General features: G+C 43.2%; 1 protein-coding gene and 1 long non-coding RNA gene across 4 annotated transcripts in view; one reads left to right on the top strand and one right to left on the bottom strand.

The window, feature by feature from the left end:
- COL27A1 (collagen type XXVII alpha 1 chain) overlaps positions 1-18,420 on the bottom strand; it is a 305,308-nt gene extending 286,888 nt beyond the window's left edge. For 2 of the 3 annotated variants that reach the window (XM_014580187.3, XM_014580190.3), the window contains exons 1-2: positions 16,366-16,905; positions 1,909-1,979 (exon numbers count right to left, since the gene is read on the bottom strand). In XM_014580187.3, the coding sequence (XP_014435673.2) occupies positions 1,909-1,979; positions 16,366-16,421 (127 nt within the window). In that variant the 5' untranslated portion in view covers positions 16,422-16,905. Of the gene's footprint in view, positions 1-1,908; positions 1,980-16,365; positions 16,906-18,070 lie in introns of those variants that run through there. The other variant, XM_014580186.3, reaches the window with a different exon arrangement.
- Positions 15,751-23,874, top strand: LOC142819359 (uncharacterized). Its single transcript, XR_012897235.1, has 3 exons — positions 15,751-15,837; positions 16,887-17,276; positions 21,531-23,874. It is a non-coding gene; the product is annotated as an uncharacterized LOC142819359 (long non-coding RNA).
- Positions 23,875-26,871: the final 2,997 nt, after the last annotated feature.

Genomic DNA, 26,871 nt, shown 5'->3' with positions numbered 1-26,871 from the left:
ACCCTGGGTTCTGGGGAAATGCCGTGCAGAACCAGGGTCAGCTGGGGACTCCCCAGCCGACTCCAGGTTCTACAAGGCATTTCCCTGGAATCCGGGGTCAGCTGGGGTTCTGAGGAAATGCTGCACAGAGCCTTGGATTAGCTGGGGAGTCCGAGGCGGCGTTTCAAAGGGGCAGCCACCACACAGGTGATTGCCCAGCTAATCCCGGATTCTGCTGAAATGCTGAGTGGATCTGGGGTCAGCTGTGGAGTCCCCTGGGGGACCCCAGGCTCCATGGCTTTGAAATGCACATTGTACATTTCAAAGCAGGCATCTGCATGCAGCCCAGAGTCAGCTGCACGCGAAGTTCCACATTCCTCCTTTGAAATGGACAAGCGCCTCAGTGGGGGCTCTTGTACATTTCAAAGGAGGATTGCGGAAGTGCCTTTGAAATTCCATCAACCACTCGACTAGTCAATGAACTACATTTTAACATCCCTATAATAAACCTGCATTAAGGATAGCTGGGCCAATTGCCTCCCCACGCTGGCTTGCACAGGAACTAGGGAAAACAGATCATGTTCTCATGCCCCATACTTTATCTGGTGTCTTATTGAGGGACGGTATTGTATCAGAGGAAGCTTCCTGTTTTCCCAGGTGAAGAGTGAGTGCAGCTGTGAGGGAAAAGAAATTGACTAGAATGGGGGATGGGTGGGGGCAGAAGGGGACATAACCCAGCATGAATGAGCAGATGAACACTAGGGATGTGAATGTGTATCCGAATACACGGTTAACTAATGAGCCTGTGCTCATCAGTTAACCCTCAAGGTTACACACAGCCCCTCCCCCATCCCACCCCTGCTGCCTCTGTATCAGAGAGAGCAGTGCTGTAGAACCACCAGCCCCTCCCTCCACTGCCTCCTGCAGAAGCAACAGTGCAGGGTGTGGAAGAGAGCAGGCAGGAACTGGTGCTCACAGGGAGCCAGCTTAAAAACTGGCTCCCTGCAAGCACCAGCTCCCACAGGGCCACCTGCCTTCCCTCACACTGCTGCCTCTGATACAGAAGCAGCAGAGCCAGTGGAGGGAGAGCAAACAAGAGCCAGTGTTTACAGGGAGCCAGTTTAAAAGCCGGCTCCCCATGAGCACCAGCTCCTGCCTTTCCCCCGCCCCTCCACTGTAAACATGTAGCCACTGAAAATTTTAGCAGTTACACATTTACACAAATAAACTCATTTTAATATCCAGAATGAAAACCATGTGATGTTCCCTTGCTCTGCATGAGCTAACTCATACTGTGAGAGATCAGGGTACATTTGGCATGTATCTTGGAGAGGGAGAGGCCATGCTTGGATGTACTAGGATTCTCCTCTACAACAATAATGTCTGGATAACGTCTGAGTTAAATTGCATCATAAGCACTGCATTGTGCCAAGTGATGTAATTCAAGGAAAACAGCAACATGTGTTTTCCCATACCTGAGCAGTAGGTGGATTCACAACCTTTTTTGAAGCTGGCCATATTCTCTTGTGCCTCAGATTTTGCTTCTGTAAAATGGGGATTATAATACTTGCCAGCTCCCCGGGACACTTAGCTCATTAATGACCACCTTCACTGACTAAAAGGTTCTACGGGCCAGATTTTAAAAAGCATTTAGGTGCCAAAAGCTGGAGATATACAGATAGATTTGAAAATTCCATGAGGTGCATCTTTAGTTATCCCAATATTTTTAAAAATCTGGCCTTAACAGCTGGTCTCCACACCATGGTAGTATACTCAGGTCAGCACTTGAACCATCAGCACCAAAATAGCAGAACAGTACATTAAGTCAGTGCATTAGGCTCCTGATTAAATAAAGCTATTTAAATTGGCTAAATTCATTTACACATTTTTCTTCGTAGGGCAGAAAGTAAACAAACATGTGTAATTTACCTTCAGGACTTCCCTGCGTGAATCCAAGAAAACAGATAAAATATAGGACAGTCCAGAGAAAGAGGGATCCCCTAAAAATCAGAGAAGGAAACAAAATCAGATTTTATTTTACAGTTTTCAAATATTTACAATGTAAAATATTGCTCAAGTCTGGCTATTAAGCCAGAAAAGTAAGCTTTATTCTGAACAACGGCTTAATTGTGCATTTATTGAAATCAGTGGGGACTATCGCCATTAGCAACAATAGCTGGAGGATTAGATCGTTGCAACACAGGAGTTGGCTGCTTGTTTTTAATTAGGTCTCCATAACCAGAATCTTGCTTGAGGGCCCAGTTAACATCTTTCAAAGTCCATGAGAATTTTTCCCATTGACTGCACCAAGCTTTTGATCAGGCCTTGAATTGGGACCAGAGCACTGCTCTACAGTGATGTCAAGAGTGTCAGTCTTGCAGAAAAACCAAAGTTGTACAGTAGTCATAGCAATGTCCAGTGTAGAACCCCAGGATGTAAAGGCGGGCAGACCAACTCTAAACAAGGAGAAAGATGGTCTTGACCAAAGAGTACGTATGAGGGGTCAAGAGGACACCCAAGTGTCATGTAAGTTATCTTTGCACCTGAGTGAACAATGTTAGAATCCTGCTGCATTTGCATTTATTTAGAATACATTTTTGGACACGCCCTGTGTGGTTTAATTTATTTTCTTCTAAAAAAAGGATACAAAGAGAAAAAATAGTCTGTAAACACTTTAGCACCCACCAAAGCTGGAGCACTACTGTTAATACACGTCACATTAGTTCAACGTGTAGAGAAATCCTATTTGCCTGTGGTATGGGTTAAGAACCTCCCCGAAATGCAGCATTGCAAGCTCTGTGGCTACACCTCTATGGAAGACTATTTCACACCTATGAAACTGCATTTGGCAAAACTTTCTGTTAGCTAAACTATAAGCTTCTGGTTGCCAGTGATAGCAGGGAGGGAAAACTATACTAGAAAGGTAGCAGAAACCACCCCTAAACCCACAAATCGCTTAATCAAAATAATGCAAAAATATGAGAAAATCCTTAGTTAAATTCACTCAGACTATATGTGGAAAGTTATCAAATTAAATTCTCTCATCTTCTAAAGGAGATTTAATAGTTAGCTGGAAGTTTCAAGGCCATTAGCTGGAGGAACAGAGACAAAAAATGTAAACTACATAAAATCCTCCACCAGAGAAAGAAACTACATGGATCATTCATAAGTTCCTAATACTACTTCACTTCAGACAGACCAATATTATATCTGTGGTGGGAGTGGGACAAAGACATGAAAGACCCCATTCATAGCTGACAAATTAAAATAATTATATATTTATTTCAGCATTTTAGTGTACTTTTTCCCAGCTCTTGCACATGAAAAATTTTGTAGGGGTATTTAATTCGGGTGGGTCTCCTCCTCAGCTGTTGCAGAACTCTGCAGCTCCATTGACTTCAATGAAGCTACACTGATTTATACCAGCTGAGGGTTTGGCCTACTAACTTTCACAGAGAAATCCATGCATGAATCCCACTGCTTGCTATATTTTGAAACTTGACTAGGAACCATTCCACATCAGCAGGGAAATTAATTAGATGGACCAAATTATTATTTTGCATTTTCCTTGCTCCTGATTCAGGTGCAGGAGGACCCAAGTCTGCTCTAAATTGTGCCCACACTACAAAGGTACCCAAGGGCACTGCCCAGAAGCTCAGAATAGCTGAAGTGCAATGCATCCTTCCACACCTTCTTGCTCCAGTATTACACTACCCACATACATTCAGGGAACCCTTTCCTGCTCCAGCAGAATTCCTACCTATTTCCTGACTCCTATGTCAGAGATGTGATATAAAACACCAGAATCCAGCTCATACCCGGAGCCCTCATTTCTGTGACCCATCAAATCAACATAAATAATTCAAATAACATACAGAACTTAAATGTGTCTGATGAGTCACAGCTACTGCAGTATGCAACAGCAGAGGCGAAAGGGGGCTTTATTCTGAGGGAGTTTACTCAATAGAAAGAAAAAGTATGTTCTTAACTTGTGTTAGCTAACTCATGGTAACTAAAATGAGGTAAAATCCTAGGGAAGGCAAGGCAGCTTGTAGTTTTCACTAGGGTTGCCAGGTGTCCGGTTTTGAACCAGACAGTCCAGTATTTGAGCTTTCTGTTTGGGAAACAAATTGAGAAAATATAAATGAGAAAATATAAATGTCCAGTATTTTCTAACTAAGATGTAATGTAGATTGTGATGTAATGTCAAGTATTTTTGTTGAAACCATCTGGCAACCCCAGTGTTCACACACTAGCAGGCTGAGTTGAAGAAAGCCCAGGGGTTTATTACAACCCGCTAAGTACTGTTAAGACTGCAAAATGCCTCCAGGTTCAGTCAGATTTTACCTTTTCTTTGATACCATGTGCTAGTTCATATGAAGGAAGAGCCCCTTTTTCCTAATGAGGACAAGGATTATGTAGTTACATACATGGATGTTTTTATAGTACTAAACAGCCCTGTGAATCAGTTATCAGTTTAGTCATCCCTCACAATATACCAAGTTAAAGCCCATTTTTAAAAAAAAAGGCAAAGAAAGGAAAATCCCCACAGTTTGCTTATAGATTTCCTGTTGACCCACACAGGAAGCACAACACAGCGAAGTGAACTAGCTTCAGGGAAGATCTAGCACATGATTCACTTGCACAGACACCGACTGGGCAGTAAAGAGAAGGGTTCACAGCGCAGGTTCCAGCTGGCACTGGACACACTGCTGCCTTCCTCAGACAGCCAATGTTGTACAAGACTGGAATGAGGACAAGTGCCAGAACACTGAAGAAAAACACTTTGGCAAAATATACCAGCTTAATGGAAAAAGTGAATGCTGCTTCCAAATGGCAGACCTGTGTGTGACGGGGCTGTTAATTATTACAGGTTTTTTTCTAACGTGAGCTCTTTTTCCGTTACAACTCCACAGTGACAGGGTTGCATAAGAGGTTGGAGTAGCAGTAAGAAAGGGAGAGTTTTCTCCTTATATAGAGCTACCATATCTACCCATTCCTGCTTCTCTGCTCCATCCCATCACTAATGAATTTCAAAGTCACCCACAATAGTATGTCCCTCTGGGTATACGTGTGTATGCATGCATGCATTGCAGCAGGAACAAGTAACCCCAGCAAGCTCAATGAGTTCCTGCAAACCTTGAGACACCAGGTGAAAACCCCACCATGGGTACATCTACACAGTTGCGTGTACCTCAAAATGAGCAAAGCAATTTGAGCTACACAAACTGTATAGCTTATTTCAAAATAGCTTATTTTGAAATTTGGCACTGTCTACAGAGCACTTATTTCTAAATAAATCACTATTCTGCTGACTTCCTTAATCCTCATACAACGAGATTTACAGGAAGTTGGAATAAGAAGCCCGTTATTTCAAATTTATTTCAAAATAACGGGCTTCTTGTGTAGATAGCACACAGCATTATTTCAGAATAACGGGCATTATTCCAAAATAACTCTGCTGTGTAGACATACCCTATAAGGCCAATCCACTACATAAGCCCTGCCTTTGAGGCACAGAACATTCCCTTCTGGTCTCTGCATTCTGTGACCTCCACTCAGCATTAGCCCTGCTGAATTCAGTGAGGCTACTGATTTGCACAATGGGCTGTAGGATCAAATCCATGATCTTTAGCTTTCCCAGTCAGGTATCGCTCTTCTAGTGAATGTTAAAGATCAAACTTCTGAAAGCAATAAGTTGATAGGCCTATGGGGTCAAGAGAGATAAGAGTCTTCCTTCTTGGTGGTCTGTACAGAATCTCCCTTGATGATAATCCCCATGTGAGCCATGTAGAATGCACTTTGCCTCAAAGGCAAAAATACAAACATACTGAGAATGTTTGATAGCTATCCGTTCTTATCTTGCATCCACTGTATTTTGTATCATACAAGAATGTACTGATGTGGTGATGACAAAGCCCTTGCTAAGAAGTATAATCTTGGATTAATCACTCTCGAGTGCCTTCCTCTGCACTAAAGGTAAAAAAAAAAAAGATTTGGCTGCTCCTCTTCCAAAAGACTAAATGAACGTTTCCTACTATGAAGTCTGATGGTGTTTCTGAGTGGTGAACGCATATAAGTCCTGCCAAGGGCCTAAATCCTAAACACAGCAACAGAGTGGGAATTTCAAAGACTCTTATGCTATTTGGATACTCAGTTACCAAAATAGGTGCCACAGGACTCCTGGTCGCTCAGTTACCAAAAGGAACTAAAAAAATCTCAGCCTACAAGTACAGAGTTCAAACTGCTCTGAAAAACAAAATTAAAAAGTGAACAGGAAACTGTTTCCCTAATATCCTCTTTGGATAAGCGACTGTCTTTTTATTTTGTGTCTGCACAACCGGGACCTAGCCCATGTCCAGGTTTCATACATACTTTCTCAACACTGCCGCAGCTAATTCTGACTGACTTGGACTCACGCTCCAGCTACCCTGTCAGATTTGATCATTCACAACTGCAGCAATCGCTCAATGTCCAGAGGTGACAGTGATGCGATGACACTCAGAACATTGAACTCTGACCTGTGGCTAATCAAAAGACCCTTCTTCACTCTTTGTCGTGACTCTGTCAATGAAACAACGTTTCTCTTCTCCGCCCTCAAATAATGAGAAACATGTAAGCGAGAATACGGGATCCTAAAGCAACATAGGCATGTGGTTTTATGAATGACACCTCAAATTGTTATGTGACAGAATCCTGTCCTGCAGCACTGACCCCTTAGTTATTTACACAATGGCTATCATTATAGCATCCAGGTGCTAGAGCAAATTCAGCTTGCCCAAGGCAAGTACCTTTTTGAGAGAGAAGTCAAATGACATTAATATTAGACCTCTGTCATCATCCATTATCACAATAAGGGACAGGACAGCAGATTTTGTGCCATGTTTTCATGATAACCTGGAAAGACTGGAATCCATGGAGTCGACTTGGAAGCAGTCAATCAGTTGCAAGTGAGTGAAGAAGGAAAGACATCTCTGGTAACAGCCTTTAGTAGAGTTTAAGCAAAGAACAGTTAAGAATGGATACTTCCGCAATGTGCAAAAGCTTCTGAGGGGTAACTGAGTTAGTCTGTAACTGGAAAAACTTTAAAAACAACGAATAATCTAGCAGCACCTTAAAGACTAACAAAACATGTACAGCCAGTCCCCGAGTTGCGAACGGTTGACTTACGACCGTTTGCAGTTACGACCGAAGCTGTCGTAAATGGCGGACCCAGAGTTATGAACACAATCCGCGCTTATGAACAGCACGGTCACGTGTAACTCTATGGGATCTGACTTATGAATGAACCAAGTTAAGACCAATTGCTTGATCCATAACCGGTTCGTAAGTCGGGAAGAGGCTGTAGATGTTATTATGAGCTTTTGTAGGTACAACCCACTTCTTCAGATGACTAAAGCATCAGAAGTCCAGATCCAAGAATAAATAAGAGAAGGCAAGGGGAAGAAAAAAAAGAGAAAAATAGTAAATTGGATTGTCCAAGTTACAAGAGACTGATAAGAACAATTTGCACCTCTATATGTACCCTTTGATTGGTTGGTTGGTTAAATCATTAGGTAGTGTGGGAGCCAGCTGATATTATTCATTCTTCTCTAATAAGAATCAAACTTGTAAATGAGGTTAAGTTCTAACCCTTCCCTGTGTAATTGGCTTCTGGAATGCTAAGTACTCATCACACCAGATTTTAAGATGAGAACTGAAAACTAATTGCAAGTGTAGCCTGAAAGAAAGTGGGGGGGAGGGGAGGAACTACTTGCTCTAAGATATTAGCTAATCTGTATGTGATTTTTAGCAGCAGACTACAGGGAATAACAAGCAAAATGGTTTGGAACACTATCTTTACTACATTTCTGGGTAAGAATAGTGTGTGAGTGAGGGAAATGTAGCCAGACTCAATTTCAGTGCTGGGATGATTATGAGACATTGTTTTCCCATGATTGTCCCAGCCCTACCACACAGTTTAGAATGCACACACACGCTCACGCACAGAACACTGTCATCCAGTTTCCCAGGGTTTCTCTATCTTGACTTTTGCCAACTCTAATCTTAATTCAGGATGAAAATACAATTAGCACTGTGTCGATGGAGCATTCGCACAGAGTCTTTGGCAACATCTGTCTAACTAGCATGGACCAAAACGCTGCTGCTTCCTTGAGGAGGTGGCTCCTAGCAACATCAGAGTGAGTCAACAGAGGGCGAAGAAAGAGAGGAGTCATATTCACATAGGGTGGGACCTTGACATTGGCAACAGCAATTCAGTAGCACGCTGTATTACGAAGAGGCTTTGCTTTCATAAAAGTCTGACATAAGCCATGCAGAAAGAGGGTATTGCACTGGTTCTTTAGACAACTCTAATTTAAAGCCAAGTTTAAATACCTCACATTTACAAAGGATCTTTCACTAGGGTGGAAGGTGGTAGATACACAGCAGACAATAGAAAAGAAATTTCAGCCAAGACTCCCGCTCTTAGGCTATGGCTACACTACATGCTTTGCTGAAAGAGGCAATGCAAATGAAGTGCAGATTAGCATTTTCTCGTGCTTTATTTGCATACTCTCTTTCATTCAGTTTTTGCACAAGGGGCTTTTGCACGAAAACAAACAGTGTGGACGTTTCCTTTTTGCTCAAAAACCCCTTTTTGGGCAAGATCCTTATGCCCCCGTCTCGTGCAAAAAGGGGGTTTTGTGCAAAAAGGAAACATCCACACTGTTTGTTTTTGCACAAAAGCCCCTTGCGCAAAAACGGAACGAAAGAGAGTATGCAAATGAAGCGCAAGAAAATGCTAATCCACGCTTCACTTGCATTGCCTCTTTCAGCAAAGCATGTAGTGTAGACAAAACCTTAGGCTGTGTCTACACTGGGCCACTTATTCCGCAAAATCAGCCGCTTTTCCGGAATAAGCTGCGAGCTGTCTACACTGGCCCTTGAATTTCCGGAAAAGCAACGATGCTCTACTGTACAAAATCAGCCACTATTCCGGAAAAACTAGTCTGCTCCCGCTCGGGCATAAATCCTTATTCCGGAACACTGTTCCGGAAAAGGGCCAGTGTAGACAGCCCAGTAGTCTTTTCCGGAAAAAAGCCCCGATCGCGAAAATGGCGATCGGGGCTCTTTTCCGGAAAAGCACGTCTACATTGGCCACAGACGCTTTTCCGGAAAAAGGGCTTTTCCGGAAAAGCAGCCTGCCAATGTAGACGCTCCTTTTCCGGAAAAACTGAAAATGGAATAGTATTCCGTTTTAAGCATTTCCGGAAATTCATGCCAGTGTAGACACAGCCTTACAGTATAGGATCACTACTATCCGTGTAGATAGAGCCTTGTGTGAATATAAAATATTTATCTGATCCACAAATGAGCAGGGCTCTACATGTGCAGGGCTCTCATTTTCACAGGTCATATCCAGAAGACCATAGCAGAAGGGTTGAGTTGACTCTGATGGGATTTAAACCACTTTTTCCCATATACTGTATTTCAAACTTAATGGCTGTGTCTACACTGGGCCACTTATTCTGGAAAAGCAGCCGCTTTTCTGGAATAACTTTCCAGCTGTCTGCACTGGCCGCTTGCTTTTCCGGAAAAGCAATGATGATCTACTGTAAAATTGTTTTTCCAGAAAAACTATGCTGCTCCCATTCGGGCAAAAGTCCTTTTCTGGAAAAACTGTTCCGGAAAAGGGCTAGTGTAGACAGCACAGTAGTCTTTTCCGCAAAAAAGCCCCGATCGCGAAAATGACGATCGGGGCTTTTTTCCGGAAAAGCGCGTCTACGTTGGCCACGGACGCTTTTCCGGAAAAAGTGCTTTTCTGGAAAAGCATCCTGCCAATGTAGACATGCTTTTTCCGGAAATACTTATAACGGAAAACTGTTCTGTCTTAAGCATTTCCAGAAAAGGGTGCCAGTGTAGACGTAGCCAATATGTTAAACCACCAAGCCATCCTTTCTGACAAGTAGCTGAGGCTTGCACATCCCTGAAAATAAGACAAACACCTGCTTCTCTGATTTTTTGAGTGACAGATGCATTCTATGAATCAAAGAGGAATAAACAAAACTGGTTTTCTTTAGTAAGAGCATGAGTAGTTCATAGATTCCAAGACCAGAAAGAGACAATTGTGAACATCTAGTCTGACCTTCTGCATAACACAGGCCCTAGAACTTCCCCAGAACAATTCCTAGAGCAGATCTTTTAGAACAGTCATTCTCAATTAAGGGCATGTACACCTCTTCTGGGAAAACATCAATCGATCTATATATTTGCCTAGTTTTACAACAGGCAACACAAAAAAGAACTAATAAGGTTATTACAAACTAAAATTTCATACAATGACTTGTTTATATTGCTCTATATACTGAAATGTAAGTCCATTATTTATATTGCAATTGATTTATTTTATAGTTATATGGGGGAAAATGAGAAGCTAAGCAATTGTTCAGTAATGATGTGTTGTGACACTTTTATACTTTTATGTCTGATTTTGTACGCAAGTAATTTTTAAGGAAGGTGAAATCTGGGGGCATGCAAGACAAATCAGACTCCTGAAACAAGTAGGCTGTGTCTAGACTGGCATGATTTTGCGGAAATACTTTTAATGGAAAAGTTTTTCCGTTAAAAGTATTTCCGCAAAAGAGCATCTAGATTGGCATGGATGCTTTTGCGCAAAAAGTGCTTTTGCGCAAAAGCACCCGTGCCCAATATAGATGCGCTTTTGCACAAGAAAGCTCCGATGGTCTTGCGCAAAAAATTAAGGTGCCTGTCTACTGGCCCTATTGCGCAAGTATTCTTCACAAGAGGGCTTATCCCTGAGTGAGAGCATCAAAGTATTTGCGCAAGAAGCACTGAATTCTTACATTAGAATGTCAGTGCTCTTGCGCAAATTCAAGCGGAAGTGTAGACAGCTGGCATGTTGATTTTAGATATATAGAGACTGAAATCAAGTCACCCTTTCACCTTCTCTTTATTATGCTCAATATATTAAGCACCTTCAGTCTACTACTATCAGGCACATTTTATAATCCTTCAGCCATTCATGAGACTCTTCTCTGAATCCTCTCAAATTTTTCAATGTTTCTTGAATTGTGGGCACCAGAACTGGTCACTGGATTCCAACTGCAGTTGCACCAATGCCAAATGCATATATAAAATAATATCTCCTACTTGAGATTCTACCTTTTATGCATCATCATGTGATTATCCACCATAGCCCCGAAATCTTTTTCACAGTCACTGCTCTCAGGATAGAGTCCACCATGCTGTAAATATGGTTGCTGTTCTTTGTTCCTGCATGAACACATTCTGCTGTATTAAATCTATATATGGTTTGTTTGCGCCTCGTTTACCAAGTGATTCAGATTGCTCTGAATCAGTGCCCAGGTCTTTATTTTCTTCTCCTCTAATTTCTGCATCAACTGGTAGTTCTTATTAGATGATGATTTTACGTTTTCTTCCAGTCATTCATAAGACTTATATAATGTAGGGCTACTGGGACCCCACTGGAAACACACTCACTTGATAACAAGTTCCCTTTTACAATTGCATTTGGAGACATCAGTTAGTCAGTTATTAATTTTAGAGCAAATGGATTAAAATGGCACACAATTCTAGTTTTTTAAATCAAAATGTCACACGCCAAGTCAACTGCCTTACACCAACATACCTATGTATGTTACATCAACCCTATTACTTTTGTCAAACTGTTAATCTCATAAAAAGTATCAAATTAGGTTGACAGGTTCTATTTCCATGTTGATTTACATTAATTACAATGTCTTCTCTTAATTCTTTAAGTCTCATATCAGATACCCCATTATCTGGCCCAGGATCAATATCAGGCTGACAGGCCTATAATCACCCAAACTAGCATGATACTAGTTTTCCTCCCATCCTCTTGAACAGCTCATGTGCCACAACATATTGAAAAATCAACATTAATGATCCAGCAAGCTCCTCATTCATCTCTTTTAAAGCTATTGAGCAGGTTATCTTGATCGGCTAAATCTCTCTTTTTGAGGCTGCAATTTTTGGAAGCAGTTTTAATGCAAGAGATAAGGCAGATATAGATACAATTCAGTTCTCTCTGTGAAAGAGGCTTAAATGTTAACCAGTAGATGATGGAGAAGAGAGAATTTTACAAGATTTGCAGATGATGCCAGGTTGGGTGGCTTTGCAAGCACTTTGGAAGATTATAATTCCCCATGTCCTTGACAGATTAGAGAATTGGTCTGAAATTAATAACATTAAAATAAATAAAAGTAAATGCAAAGTACAACACTTAAGGAAAATGGAAGGCACAAACACAAAATGGGGAATAACTCAGTAGAGAGTAAAACTTCAAGAACAGATCTTGGGGCTATAGTGGATCACAAACTAAAGATGAGTCAACAAGATTATGCTAAAGCGAAAAAGGCAAATGGCATTCTGGGGTGCATTAGTAATTGGGTTGTATGTAAAACACAGGAGGCAACTGTTCTACTCTACGAGGCATTGGTGAGGCATCTGCAGTAACACTGCACCTAGTTCTGGGCACCACACTTTAAGAAAGATGCAGACAAATTGGAGAGTCCATTGAAGAGAAACAAAAATGATAAAAGGTTTAGAAAAACATGATGTATGAAGAAAAGTTGAAAAATTGGATCTATGTAGTCCAGAAAAGATTAAGAGAGAGACATAACTGTCTCTAAAGGGAGATTTAGGTTAGATATCAGGAAAAAGTTTTTAAATTTAAGAATAATTAAACAATGGTACAGGTAACCAAGGGAGACTGTGGAATCCCTGCCACTAGTGTTTTTTTAAGAACAGATCAGAAAAACTTGTCAGGAATGGTCGACTCTAGGTATACTTACTCCACTAATACTTAATTGTTTGAGCACCTCTCAGCCATTACACATAGCCTCAATATGAAGTAGGGAGGTCTTCCTCCCAACCACTTTTTACATGTAAGGAACAAAGGCAGAAGATAGATTAAGGGATTTGCTCGAGATGATGCAGGAAATGATTTGGCAGAGCTGGAACAGAATCTAGATGTTTGGAACCATAGTCCTGTTCCCTGGCCACTAGGCAATGCTTCCTACCCTAGGATACCCCACTACTTGGTGTCATATAAGAATCTAGAGAGCTAGGTCTTTTGCTTTACTGATCGTTCCCAACTATCCAATGCATATGTACAACACAGTGTCAGCTAGATGTCTCTGTATTGTTCAGTTTGACCCATGGTACCATGAACTACCATCCAATTGCCTACCCAAGGTGACAGGAGCAGTATTTTCCTATTACATATTAGCTGGCACCCAAAATGATCTTTCTGGGTTTCTTTAAAAATGGATGCTTTTCAATCTGTCTTGGTGGTAGCCAGCTTTGCAGGTGAATGCTGTGTATGGTCTTGTTTGGACATGAAGAGCTAACAGATGTGAACAAGTACAAGGAAGCATATTTCCTGGATGCCAATGCAGAAGCGCTAAGGCATAAAACAGACACACTAAAGAGAACCTCCAGAAACATTAGGCAGGCCACCTACATCGTCATTAGTTAGCACTTGGGGGACATAGATCCAATTAAATAGATGTAGCAGTGGCTGAAGACCATGAAGTTTCTGTGGCACTGATGTATTCAATCAATCCGCAGCAGTGTAGAAACCTGCTCTCCAGCCTCTGAGGGCCTGCGTACATTGAAAAGACACTGCAACCAAACCATTTATGGGAGGATCCTAAGCTTGCAAAACCTGTCAAATTTCCTTGTGTCCACATGGCTGTACAGGCCGGGATGAGGTTATTAGCTCTCCCAGTGCATTCAACACTTATTTCATCATAGCACAGTATATCCAGTCACCATATATATCTCCATCCCACACTGTCGACTGTGGAAATTACCCCTGGCTGCCAGCAACAGCTCTCTCTACCCTAGGATGACTGCATCAGGAGTAATGCAATGCACTGATACAACCATATACTGTGTGGATGTGCCAGAATGGCTCCAGTAGAAACAGCATTGCTATGTGAATATACTACAGCAGTGGATCAGCACCACCTTCTTTAACACATTGTTTGGAATTCGCTGCAAGGAATGTCAGGCTCACACACCACCAGTGGTTCAGGTACCACCATTTGGGCATCCCTGCACTAAACCATTTTGAAGATGAGCAACTATTGGATGCAAAATGTTCTGTCATGGTTTGGATACAGGCATGCTACAGGCAGGTGAGATGCTTACTAGAAACCTTATTGCATACACCCAGCTGCTGAAATGGCATATTTTAGAGTCAAAGCCTTCTCAGAGCAAATATCAACATAAACAAAACAAAACAAAAAGGTCAGGGGATAACATAAAGGATAACAAGTGACCTCTACCGAGGAGGGAAAGAAATCAACAGCAGAGAATCACTAGGGTTGCCAGATGGTTTCAACAAAAATACCAGACACATTTGACATGACATCACAATCTACATTACATCTTATTTAGAAAATACCGGACATTTCTATTTTCTCAATTTGTTTCCCGAACAGAAAGCTCAAATACTGGACTGTCTGGTTCAAAACTGGACACCTGGCAACCCAAAGAATCAGAATACTAGAACTGGAAAGGACCTCAAGAGGTCATCAAATCCAGTCCCCTGCCCTCACAGCAGGACCACACACCATCTAGATCATCCCTGATGGATGTCTATCCAACCTGCTCTTAAATATCTCCAGTGATGGAGATTCCACAACCTCCCTAGGCAATTTATTCCAGCATTTAATCACCCTGACAGTTCGGAAGATTTTCCTAATGTCCAACCTAAACCTCTCTTGCTGCAATTTAAGTCCATTGCTTTGTGTCCTATCCTCAGAGGCCAAGGAGAACAATTTTTCTCCCTCCTCCTTGCTTATCTGTGACACCCTGACCATTATTCAAAGAGAATCATATATCTGAAGAACTGGTGTAAGAAGTATACTCCGCAAACTACCAAGCTGTACTCTCCTGCCTCCATTGCAGTTTCCTGCTGTACTAACTGCTTCTTCAGTGGGATTTGGATGCTCTTTGTTATTTGTAGTCTCTCAGTCCTCATTACAGGCACAGTAATGGCTGCTAATGTATCAGGCCTAAAAGCCTGCCAAACATCTCTCATGCCTCTGAGCCTTCTCCCTTTGCTCTAGTCCCTCCAATCGATGGTCACTGCCCCACTCTCCTCCTGCTTTTCCGCCTTCTGACCAAGGGATCAGTCTCTCCCCTTCACAGGATGTCAGACCCAGGCAGGTGTTTCTCTACAGAGAGCACCCAGCACTCACAAGGTGGACTCTGGGGATGACTGACAGAGCCTGGGCAAAAAGAGACCATTTCAATTCAGACTTAGTGCCTCTGCATGCAAGGGCTCCAAGAGGCAGCTAGCTCTCGCCTTCACTGTGGAGAAAGCACCTAGCTCTTCAGACAGTTACATACATTGAGCCTAGATGGAAGCATCCCACTCTTCACAAGTCACATCCAAGTTACAAGCTCCCTGGAGGGTAAATCCAAGTGGGCTGGGCATGGCACCAACCGGGTAGGGACGCGCAAAGCCCTCCCCGCCCCTTCTCCCCATCTCTGACACCCCATACAAGTCTTCCCGCAAACACCAGGAGCGTCCAGACTGCCAGGGGAGAGAACCCCAGCCCTTCAAGGGAGTATCTGTAAATCATCATCACATCCGACAGCGCAAGCCGGGGTTAACCCTTTGCTGTGCCCCCGGGGGGGGGGGGAGGTGGTTGTTACCTATTGGGAAAGTTAGTCGGCGCGTGCGCACTTCCCCCTCCCCCCCCCCCCCCCACACAGACTCTAAGCAAAGCGCCGATCCATTTTCTGCAGCCCCCTGCTGAGCTGGGGTGCGGAGAGGAGGAAGGAAGCCCGAGGGCGGGGGTAAAAGCGTCCCCACATTCAAGGGGGGGGGGACTGAGGGCCCCATTGCCAGCAGGAGCTGGAAGCTGTTCCCACTAGTGTGTCTACGGGGGAGGGGGGACTAGTAATTTCTGCATTTGTTGCGAACACATCCCCGCCCCCCGCACGTTTCCAAGCCGGGATCTCCTTCCCTTTCCCCACCTACCCCCCGATCCAAAGAACGGGCCACGAGGAAGTCACCCCTCATCCTCGCTCTTTGCTCCCCGCTCCGCTCCTTCCGGGCCGCTTTGCTTCCCCTCCGGGGTAGCGTGGCCTCCGCTCTCCCAGCCCAGTTCTCCTCTGCAGCCTGGCAGCTTTCACCTCGTCCCCTGGCCAGAGCGGGAATGTCTCCCCCACCCCGTCCCAAGCCACCCGGGAGCTGAGCGCCGCTCTTTCCCGTGCAGGATTCGCTCTCGGTTCCCTCCCCGGGCCCCCCATTATATGAGGGGGTCCCTCGCCCCCCACGTTATCCTTCCCCCATCTCAGGGAGAGTTAGGAGTTTTTACTCACCCCCTGGCTGCTGCTGTTGCTCTGAGTTTGGAGACCGGCTCTGATTCCGGCTCCATCACGTTTAGAGCATTGTCTCGTTCGGGCACGTTTTGCAGCGATCCATCAGAAAAAGGGGAAAAGGCTGGTTTGTGGGTGCATCCTTCCCAGGAGCTCAGCTCTCTGTCTCTCTAAGGGGCTCAGCTGTGCCAAAGACACCCCCTGGCCCGCACGGCCAACTCCTTCCCTCCTTCTCTTCTGGGTCCTTTTGCTTACACAGAGCTTTTAATCCCATTTAACTCCCTCTCGGCAGACTGCAGTTACCTTGGGGAAAAGGAGAGAGAGGAACAGAAAGTACACGCTAGGAAAAGAATATGGCCCATGGTCGCTGTTTTTCTTGCCTCTTTTTTTCTCCTCCTCCTTACTATGAGTATAACGTCTATGATCTCTTATTTCCAAAGTCCTTGGTAGAAAAGTGTTTTTTTCTCTGAGCTGTTACTTGTTTGTTTGCGTGATGGTTATAATATGTTTTATTTGCAATGCAGATGTGCTTCCCAGCCCCCAGGAACTCTTCTCTGGACTTAAGAGAAAAGAGGGAAAAAGGCAGATTTTGAGAAATCAAAATTATTTAAGGATGGTTCTGCTGACTCTCTCTGCTGCCCTCCTCTGTATCACTGAAGTGAAGCACTTAAAATGTATATGAGTCAGAAGAGCTCAAGACAAACAATCAACTGACCCCTTCCAGTCTATCTCAGGAGAAAATAAATAAAGAAACTCAATTCAAAGCCTTCTCTGGCCTGTAGAGAGAAGTTAACAAAGGTTGTGTTCAAACCGACCACTTCACCATCTTTCACCAGGAATGGAAAACCTGAAACTGGCAGGACTGACCCACAAGTTGCCTCAACTATTCTCACCATCTGTTGGAAAAGTCAAAGGTACATTAAAGATTTTCCTTTTGCAGAGTGCTTTGAAGAGTCAGTTTAAATTGTGGGTGTGACAGAAGCTCCTAGGCAAGAAAGGAGCCACTATCTCTCTCTCCTCTCTGTGTTTTCTGCTTTTGGAGTAAGCAAGCTGATGTAACAGGTGATTGAAATGCAAGGAGCTCTCTCCTCTCAGACTGTCTTACACCCATATTCAAGCACATAGAATACAAATCATGGGAACTGATGCCATTCCTACCTAGAGTCTCTTTAGAAACAAAAGATTCTCAAGTCATCATTCCAAAGCACTATATGACTAGAGAAGAAACTTTGGGTGATTCTGCATACATAAAGCAGACAACCGAGTGACCTTAAAGGCAGAGCCTTGTACAGCTATATCAGATACTGCTTCTAAATACTGCTAGCGAAGTATGAATCAGTCTCCCAAATGCTTATATACAGACCCAGGTCAGTATTTCAGACATGCAGTTTGTCAAGCATATGTGACAGTAAACAACAACAACCCCCCCTGTCATTTCAACTTTAAAACAGGGCAGGCAAAGAATCACTTGAGTACCTGGTGATGGAGGAGGAAGGGTATGGACACAGGTGGCTTGCATAGAAATTAGAATCCCTACTAGTTAAAGCTACAAAAGGACAGCATCAGACACTTTAAGAAGCTGTTTTCTCTAAGCCTCAGTTTACCAGCTCACTTTTCCCTTTTCCCTGATGCCCCTTTTCCCTGATGCCCTCCCCTGTTTCACATCTCTCTTCCCCCCACCCTTTGCTTTTCTGTCTTTGACACTTACTTTGTGGCAAGGTGAAAGGTTGTGCAATATCTCCTTCCAGCCCCCAAATTCATTTGTAATTCATTTGTCCCAGCAACTTAAAAAAATTCTGAATCTGATTTTTTTTCTTTAAATCACACCATGGCGTTGAGCTGAAGACCAGACAGCACCTGCTGGGGTTATTGGTCCTGACAGGTCCAAACCTTCCTGGCAAGTTTATGTTCCCCCAAATTCAACAAATAATCCTATCCCAGGATTTTTGCAGACAGATTTTCCCAGTGCTGCTTCTCTGTTGGTGGCTCATGGATGCTGCTGTCGGATCAGTAGGGAGGATGGTTTGGGACCAGGTGCTAGCCTTGGAGGGACATGGAGCTTAGAAGCTTTCAGATGTGAAGAGAGATGGAAATTATAAAAAGACTGCCCTTGTCCTTTTTAAATAGCTGCAGCCGGGGACTCTGCTTTGGCTCTAGTGCACCAGGTGTCCGGTTTCAGCAAACATTCAGCTAAGGAGCCAGGAGCCAGCCTCCAGGGGGCAGGGTCTACAGTGCACTAAAACATACAAAGGAACCTACTGATGAAGGCTGGGCACAGAGTGACATCCCAAAAGGGAATGTGGTTGGGGGGACACCCACATGGGAGAAAGACAGAGGAGGACTGGAAAGGGAAGGATGAAGGCATGCAGCAGGGAAGCCAGAGAGAACTGGACACAAAATAATACTAAATACAAAACATCTACTTAGTCTAAGGGATGACAGTGTTAAAAACAGCACAAGGCAGACAGGAAGACATAACCCCCTGCACCACAAGGTTTACAGTGCAAGAGGTAGGTCCTGTATGATGCCCTTGACTGAATAGGAGTCAAGAGCATGCCACACCTCACCAGATCGGTCTACACAGCAGCATAACCGACATTATTCCAAAATAACAAACTGCCCATCTGCACTACAAGCCATTATTTCAAAATAACGTCGAGCTGGAGGATACGCGTTATACTTCCGAGTTTTCAAAAGACTCTCAAAGCGCTGCTTAATCCCGCCTTGCCCTAGGTGTGGGGATAGTGAATCTTTCATTCGGATTAAGGTTACTCTGACTCCTGTACCCCTCATTTCACAAGGAGCAAGGGAAGTCGGAGGAAGAGTGCTCTATCTTTGACTTCCTGCTGTGTAGACAGCTCTAAAAGCTATTTCGACTTAAGCTACTCAATTGACATAGCTCAAGTTGTGTAGCTTAAATCATTTTTAGTCCTGCTGTGTAGACGTACCCTATATAATTTTGGTTTGGCCCCCAGACGCACAGGAACCTGATTCATAAGAGCACCCCAAACTGCAGTAGAAGTCAGTGGCAGCTGTGACTGCTCATTCCCTATGAATGCATTTAATTTCTTAGTTTTAAGAGATAGCTCAAAACAACCCAAAGTGGAAACAAGGACTCCTTGTTGCTTTTGCAGATCCAGACTAACACGGCTACCCTTCTGATACTTAAGCTCATTATATTCAGTTATTATAATGACAGATTCAGATGATCTCACATTTCATTGTTCTCTCACACAGAAGGCAGAGGAGAGTATATGAGAGGCATATGAGTAAGAGCAATGTACAGACATCTCTGTGTACACATGGGTGTACACACGTGTCTAGATAATTGCTACCACATGAGCAATTCCGGACCAGACCCTTTGAAAGCTGCTTTGCTTAGGAAAACCCCAAAGCTTATGCAGCAACCCACTGAAGTAATGGGATCAAGGATCTAACTATGAAGATCAGCTTGCAGGTTTGGCCCTTAGACACTAAGGGTACATCTACAGTGGGGAGTTATTACAAAATAACTCCACTTATTTTTAAATAACAAGCAGAGCATTCACACTACCAAGCCTGTTATTTTGAAATAAGAGGCTGATTATTTCAAAATAATAATTCCTGCTTATGAAGAGGAATAAGCTTATTTCAAAATACAGGCTGGACCTTCCTGGTCTGGCACCCTCAGGATCTGACTGGTCCTGGATAAGGGATTTTTCTGGACCAGGGGAGGTAATTTCAGCACATACACACCCTTGCTTGCTTCCTGGCTCCCCGACAGCCCAGCTGAACTGCATACTAGCTCATGGCCCCTCCCCAGCGTAGCTGAGCCCTGCACTGGCTCCTGGTGACATCCCCCTGCCCCCTGCAGCACACAGGCTTCTGCAACCCAGTTGAGCCACATGTCAGCTCCCTGCCCCCCATTCGTCGCCCCCCCCCCCCCCCCCCCGCAGCCGGACTGAGCTGCACATGGACTCTTGGCTCCCTCGCAGCCCAGCTGAGCCGTGTGCCAGCTCCCCCCCTTACCTCCCGCAGCACAGCTGAGCTATGTGCAGGTTCTTAGGCCCCCACCGCCCTGCAGCGTGCTGGGACTCTCTGATCCTGGAGCATCCATGGTCATGCCAGACCACGGATGTTGCCAAATCAGAGAATCCTGAATTTTAGAGGTGCAACCTGTACTTATTTAGGGAGATATTATTTTGAAATAACCTAGTGTAGACATAGCTAAAGGGAATAACACATTTGGTAATTCTTAAAATGCAAAGCACACCTTTCTTCCTCCTGCCTTATAATTGCATATCCCCTCTAAGACCAGTCAACATTAACTCTACCAAAAAATTTCCTCTCCCAAAAATCTTCTCTGGAAAGAGAACAAAGTGATCTGTTTCAGGACAGTGCTATAATATACAAACAATAAAAAAGGCAAGGTTAAATAAAGGTGGTGGAGATAGAAACATATGCATGGATCTCCCTGGAACATTATTAACACAGCAGTCTTGGATATAGAGCAATTTTTCTAGGATCTACAATGAGATAGACTTGGGACACAATTTTTCAAACACTTCTTCACATGCCTCTTTTTAATCACATGAATAGACACATACAATCAAGGTAAGCACATACATAAGCATTTGTAGGATATGGATATGGATGAAATCAAAGTATTATTTTCTTAAAAGTAGAAAAAGGTAAATTAAGACCTAGTACCATATCAGCAATACCCACTACCAACTCAATAGATTCAGCATTTAGTCTTTGTTCTTAAAAGGAGATGCTACAAAACAGAAATAACTTCAACTTTTTTTATAAACTAAATATCAGTGCAAGTCATTACGAAAAATGCTAAACAATGCAGATATTGCAAATTCAGATCCATCAGCATAGTGGCATTGTGTGAAAAACTGTAACTTGGCAGAAACAAAACTGAAATTTACCATTCTATATTCATTACTTAGTCAAACTGAGAAAAGAAGAAACAACCACCACCAAAACCCACATACACATCACAAATAGTGAAAAAGTGCATTGGATTTTTCATCACTTTAAAAATCTACTCAAATAATCTAAGGACCTATCTGTAAGGGGGTTTTATACACCTTGCAAAAATGTGCCTTGAAAAACCCCATATGTAATCCTTACTGGTTGAATATCTACTGTTTTTAAAATAACTGTCCATATTTAATTAGCTTCCAGGAGAATCACTACCCACCTGTCCTTTGGATCCATAAGTTGGAATCTCATTATGTATCAAGGCTTTTATTCAAATCATTCCACACCCTGGTAGACCAAGTAAGAAACAGCTCAGGAGAGACAGAAAAGTGAGCATTACAGCTGTGCTATACAATTGACACTGTCTGACTTCAAGCAAAAGTTGAATTCCAGAAGCTAACTCGGACTTGTCTTCCTCCTGTTTGGCTTTGCCCTAATGACATTCTCACTGAATCACAGGGCATTTTTACTTGTGCCAGTCATCTTAGTACAAGCTCTGAAAGGCACCCTGAATCACTTACTGCACCCCCAAAAATTCACAGGTATGTTTAGATCCAATTTAGCTAAGTGTCTTATTCAGATTCAAAGTTGCAACAAGACCAGGCAAAGGGCATAGGTAGCCTGAAAGCTGAGGCACCGGAAAGGCTTGTGGCAAGTATCAGACCACAAAAGAAGGTGAGCTGGAATGGAGTGCCTTTCACCTCCTCTTGATTGATTATTCAAATCCAGCCCAGGTTGGTCAACATCTAAAAGTGTCTCTGTTGACTTTAAGTTGTTTGGCATGGTTAAATGAAATTGAACTTACTTTAGTTCTCTCACCATGGGGGTTAAGTGGCATTGGTATAAGCAATTTCTGCAAGCCCAAAGGAGACAAAGGCTGAAATGAGCTGAGGAAACTAAACTAAACTCTCCTCTCTGTGCTGTGGATCGTCCCTCTCTCTAGTACAGTACTCTGGTATGGGATGAAGCTATACCTATTTGGTCATTATATAAAACTTTAGTCTCCAGTGTGTCTCATTATACCCTGATCCTGCATCTGCTCAATGGGCCTTGATACCCTGAGGACTCAGTTTCACTGAACTTATCAGCAGGGAAACTTGTTTAGATCTGTAACATTCTGAGCTGGATGTGAATCACCCACATGAGCTTTTTTCCCAATCAGTCCCCAGCTGTCTACAACTTCAGACTTTTAGCTGGTGGATTAGGAAATGATCGTTTACTCCTTTACTTTCTTATGACATAGGAGTAAAGATGATGGACTCTGTTTGCTGGTGTAGTAAATAAGTCCATTAAAGTCAGAGCATTGCAGCAGCTTGTGTCAGCCGTGAATCTGACACATTGTTCCTATCTTTCTCTTGAGTCCATTACCAGTCCCCTTTGCAGTGTCACTTGGTTTCTTTGTGGCTTTCCCATTCAGCCTCTGTAGTCTCAAATTCCTGTGCTGGTGGTGTCTTCCATAGGTAACATTCCATGCTGAGTGGTTCCAGATCTGATCAGTTCTTTGGCCAGAACTAGGACCAAATTCCTCTCCAATTTGTCCACTATGCCCAGTACCCTGCAATGAGCCATGCATGAGCAGACAACACATGTGCAGAACAATGCTGAATTTACTAGGGGCTCTACCTGTGCTCACTTTATTAGAGGCTCCAGGCCTGAGTGAGGGCTGTAGGAGAAAAAAAGAGCCTGATGCATGGGCCTGGTGCCTGAACCAAAATAAGCAAGAGTTATACTCTGAGTAATAGTCGGGCCGTGTCAAAAACGAATGTGTATCTGCAAGTCAGTGTCTCTGGCACTAGAACTGCTAGCACTGATAAAATCACATGAAGTATGTGAATACATTCCATCAGGACAATACAGGAACACCCAGCTGAGTGCGTGATAAAATAGTTTGAAACAAGAGTGAAAGCAGAACAATGGGCAGTGAATGTTTTGGAGGAAAGAAGGGATGTTAAGGACTAGTCGACTAGTCGCTTCCCCCCTCCTTGCTACCTCTATCAGATAGAGGGGCGGTACTTCAAAGCGGCAGTGCCACGTGAAGTCCAGGGTAGTGCTGCCCTATCGACTAATCGAATAGTCAATGCAAAAATGCATCGACTATTCGATTAGTCAATTATATGATACTTAACATCCTTAGAGGAAAGTACAAAGGACGGTACCAGACGTGTCATTAATGCATAAAATAATACGTACGGTGTGTATCATAGAGTGTTCATTTCTTCTATAAATAGTGGGGTACCCCAACTTAATTCTTTGGCCACCCTAGGGAACGACAGTGAAATCCATACTATTGATCCATATTATTGATGAACTCCATACTATTGATTCAGTCATGTCCATTGTCTCAGTTCAAATACATAGGGGCTGAGAGGTCATCTGACTACTGACAACTATGTACTATGTACTTTGTTTGACAATAAACTTGACTCGGGTGTCTTCATATCTTATCTGAATCTGTGGTCTTTGGGGGCTCTCATGAAGTCTACCTGCGCAGAGCTAGCATGATATACTGAGGGAGCATGCAAAAACACACATAGCCAAACGTTTATCATCACTGATGGAACAGGAGACCTGTCAGGATGCCACACCAGTGAATCCTGAATTTACTGTATCACTGTCCTGAACTACTACAAGGGCAAAATCTGAATCTTACTATCAGCATTTTAACTGATACTTAAATGCTGTAACGAAGGTCTCCCTTGTTCCTTCCTTCTTTTCCTTTTCAGTCCTGGATCATATGATTCAGAGCTTTGCATTTGCTGCAGAATTAAGAACAAAACATTTCTTGTGTTGTTTTTGTGAAATTCTACTTTTATGCCAGGCATCGTTGTTGGGCTCCTTTCTAGTGATTCAAGGAGCTGTTTTGTGCTACTAATATGTCTCTCATTAATAGTTCCTTAGAACAATCTTTATAGTACAGGGGCTACACAGTAAGCTAGGATGCCGTGTGTGTATCCCAACTACTGTCTGGTAGGGTTTTTTGACTGTTCAGATAAATTCTACATTATTTTGTGCCTTCTTATTTGCTTGGGGATACTGTGGACCAGTGGGTTTTTTTGTGATAGTACTGCCCGGAACAGCATACTGTCACTTATTTTCCCAGCCCACGAAAAAGGAATGGGATTTCCCCTGTGTGTACTGGCATCTGTTTTCCTGGGGCGGCTCAGCTCCTGACGGAAGCCTGCTCAGGACATGCGGGGGGGGGGGGGGGGGAGGGGAGGGGAGAGGCGGGGGGGGGAGCAGAGGAGGGTTCCGGCTCACAGCATGGCGCTGTGGCTCTTAAAGGGGCTGCAACCGCATTTCAGCACCTAGCGCTTTTTTTCCCCCTCAAACCAATTTGCCCCCCAAAAAGCACTGCCGTGGACTAATGGTGACCTGTGTGAACTCAAGTAGCTGTTTGATGTGCAATGTTTTCAATCCCTCCTGGAACAATAAAAGCCATTGTTCTTTGACCATAGCTCCTGAGATGCCATGCCTAGCAAGGCTGGATTTTGTGTGTGTTCCTATTACTGTTCCATGTTGAGCTGCATAGCATGGCAGTCTCCAGAAGTTTGGAATAATAGTTAATTATTAATATAGGTCTTGTCCATGGAATGAAATAAATCACCATGCAGTGAAACAAATCCAAGCCCCACCTTTCCTACCGAAGGGCAGGCGGCTGCTCAAGCCTCTATTGTATTCTTCTGTTGTTATACAGAAGAGATGAATTGCAATTTCATGGGTCCTGAGTAGGCTGTAACATGTGTTGTCCCACCCATATTACAAACAAGAAATACATGATTAGATGGACTCCCCGAGCCATGCCAGACCACAGACCACTGGTATACTTAGATGTGTCATGTGGACAGCCCTTAGCTATCTCAGTTCTTCAATGTTCCTGAGTGGGTTAATTCCCTCACAGACACAGAATATCTGCTTGCATCAATATTCCCTTCAGTTAGACACATACGGTTGGACACCTGTTTCTAAGATGGCTTCAAATACACTAGGTCATCAACTTCTTCCAATGGCTAACAATACTAGTAAATATTGGGGAACAGCACTGTTAGCAGTGCCATCCTGCAATAGAATGCTGCATTAGGCTTTCCTGACAGACTGGAATGATCCTGCATCAGTTTTTGAAACAACAGAAGATAGCCATGGTCAACTTTCTCCTCCCTTAAATATAATAAACTCTAATATGACACATTGCTGCCCATGCAAAGCAATAATTCTTTTCCCATAGTCCTGCAGTTGTACTTGATCAATGCACTAATATATATGCAGATATCAGCTGGGACATTTGACTATATGAAAAATGACTGGAGTTTGTTTATGACACTCTGCATTGACTGAGACATAGCCGAGCACTGTGCTGATTTTATTCTTCATATAATATGCTCCTTTAGGGTCTCTGATTAATATCTGCGCCTGTACTGTCTCTAAGGGACATTAGTGTGGTAATAGCTCCTACTGTGTTATGTGCCTAATGCCTTAAAAGCACCACTGTCGAAGATGGATAAGATTTTCTATGGCAGTGGGAGCTGCTGGAGCCCCGGGCTCCTTCGAATTGCAGCACTATGCTGGGTGCTCCACATGACTCTGAGGGCTTTGGAGGGTGCTGTGGTCTGGGTAGTGCCCTCAGCCCCACCTCTTCTACCTGAGACCCTGCCCCTTTTGGGAGCAAAGAGCTGGCCCCCTGACACCTAGCCCTGGTGCCAATGGGAAGCTGTTGACCCAGCTGATAGTGACCCTCCTCTGTATCAAGATCTTTGTGTTCTGCAAATAAAGAGCAATGTAGAAGTCTTACTTTCCTATTCAGTTGCTAGTAATAGATTCTAAATCCAATACCCCATTGACAAGAAGTGTGACTTTATTTCCCAACCAATCATTATACCCACGATGATGTGTCATTATTTATATGTGATGTTCTTTAGGAATCTTTCAATTAGACAGTACTTGGCTATAAAGTGCCATACCAAAAAAAAATTAATATTGACCCTCAAATTCAACCATTTTTTGTAATTATTTATGCATATGGTTGAATTTGAGGATTAATATTATATTTGTTCCAGTTTGTATTTTATGGTTTGTTGGGATTTTGTGCTGAAGTGCCCACTGTGTTATATGGGAATTTATATATCTGCATCATGGCTAACTGCTCTTCTTCCTTGAAGCAGGCAAATTCTTCACTTCTATGCTCTTTCACTCTCTTTCCACCCCTCCACAATGGCAATAGTATTTTGTAATGCACTACACACTGGATCTATTGCAGAAGATGAATATTTACTGATGTGGGGATTAGGACTAATGAGAGACCTGGTTGTGTTTCTGTTTCTCCAATTCCAAAAAATCAAGTCAATATTTATATATCCAGCAGTGAACTAAACCCCTTCTTCCCCAGAGGAGAGTGAAATAAAATGAAGTGATTGAAACTGATGTTATGGAAGATTTTTTTTAATTTAAACATAATTGAATAGCATGGTATTCATTAGGCAGTGACCACACAGCAGGCGATTCCATCAGTGAACAAAAGTTCATTGGCCATTGTACATGGTCCTT

This window comes from Pelodiscus sinensis, chromosome 22 (genome assembly GCF_049634645.1).
Source record: "Pelodiscus sinensis isolate JC-2024 chromosome 22, ASM4963464v1, whole genome shotgun sequence".
Lineage (NCBI taxonomy): Eukaryota > Metazoa > Chordata > Testudines > Trionychidae > Pelodiscus > Pelodiscus sinensis.
The sequence above is the reverse complement of the archived record's forward strand: the minus strand, read 5'-3'. Positions and strand labels throughout refer to the sequence as shown.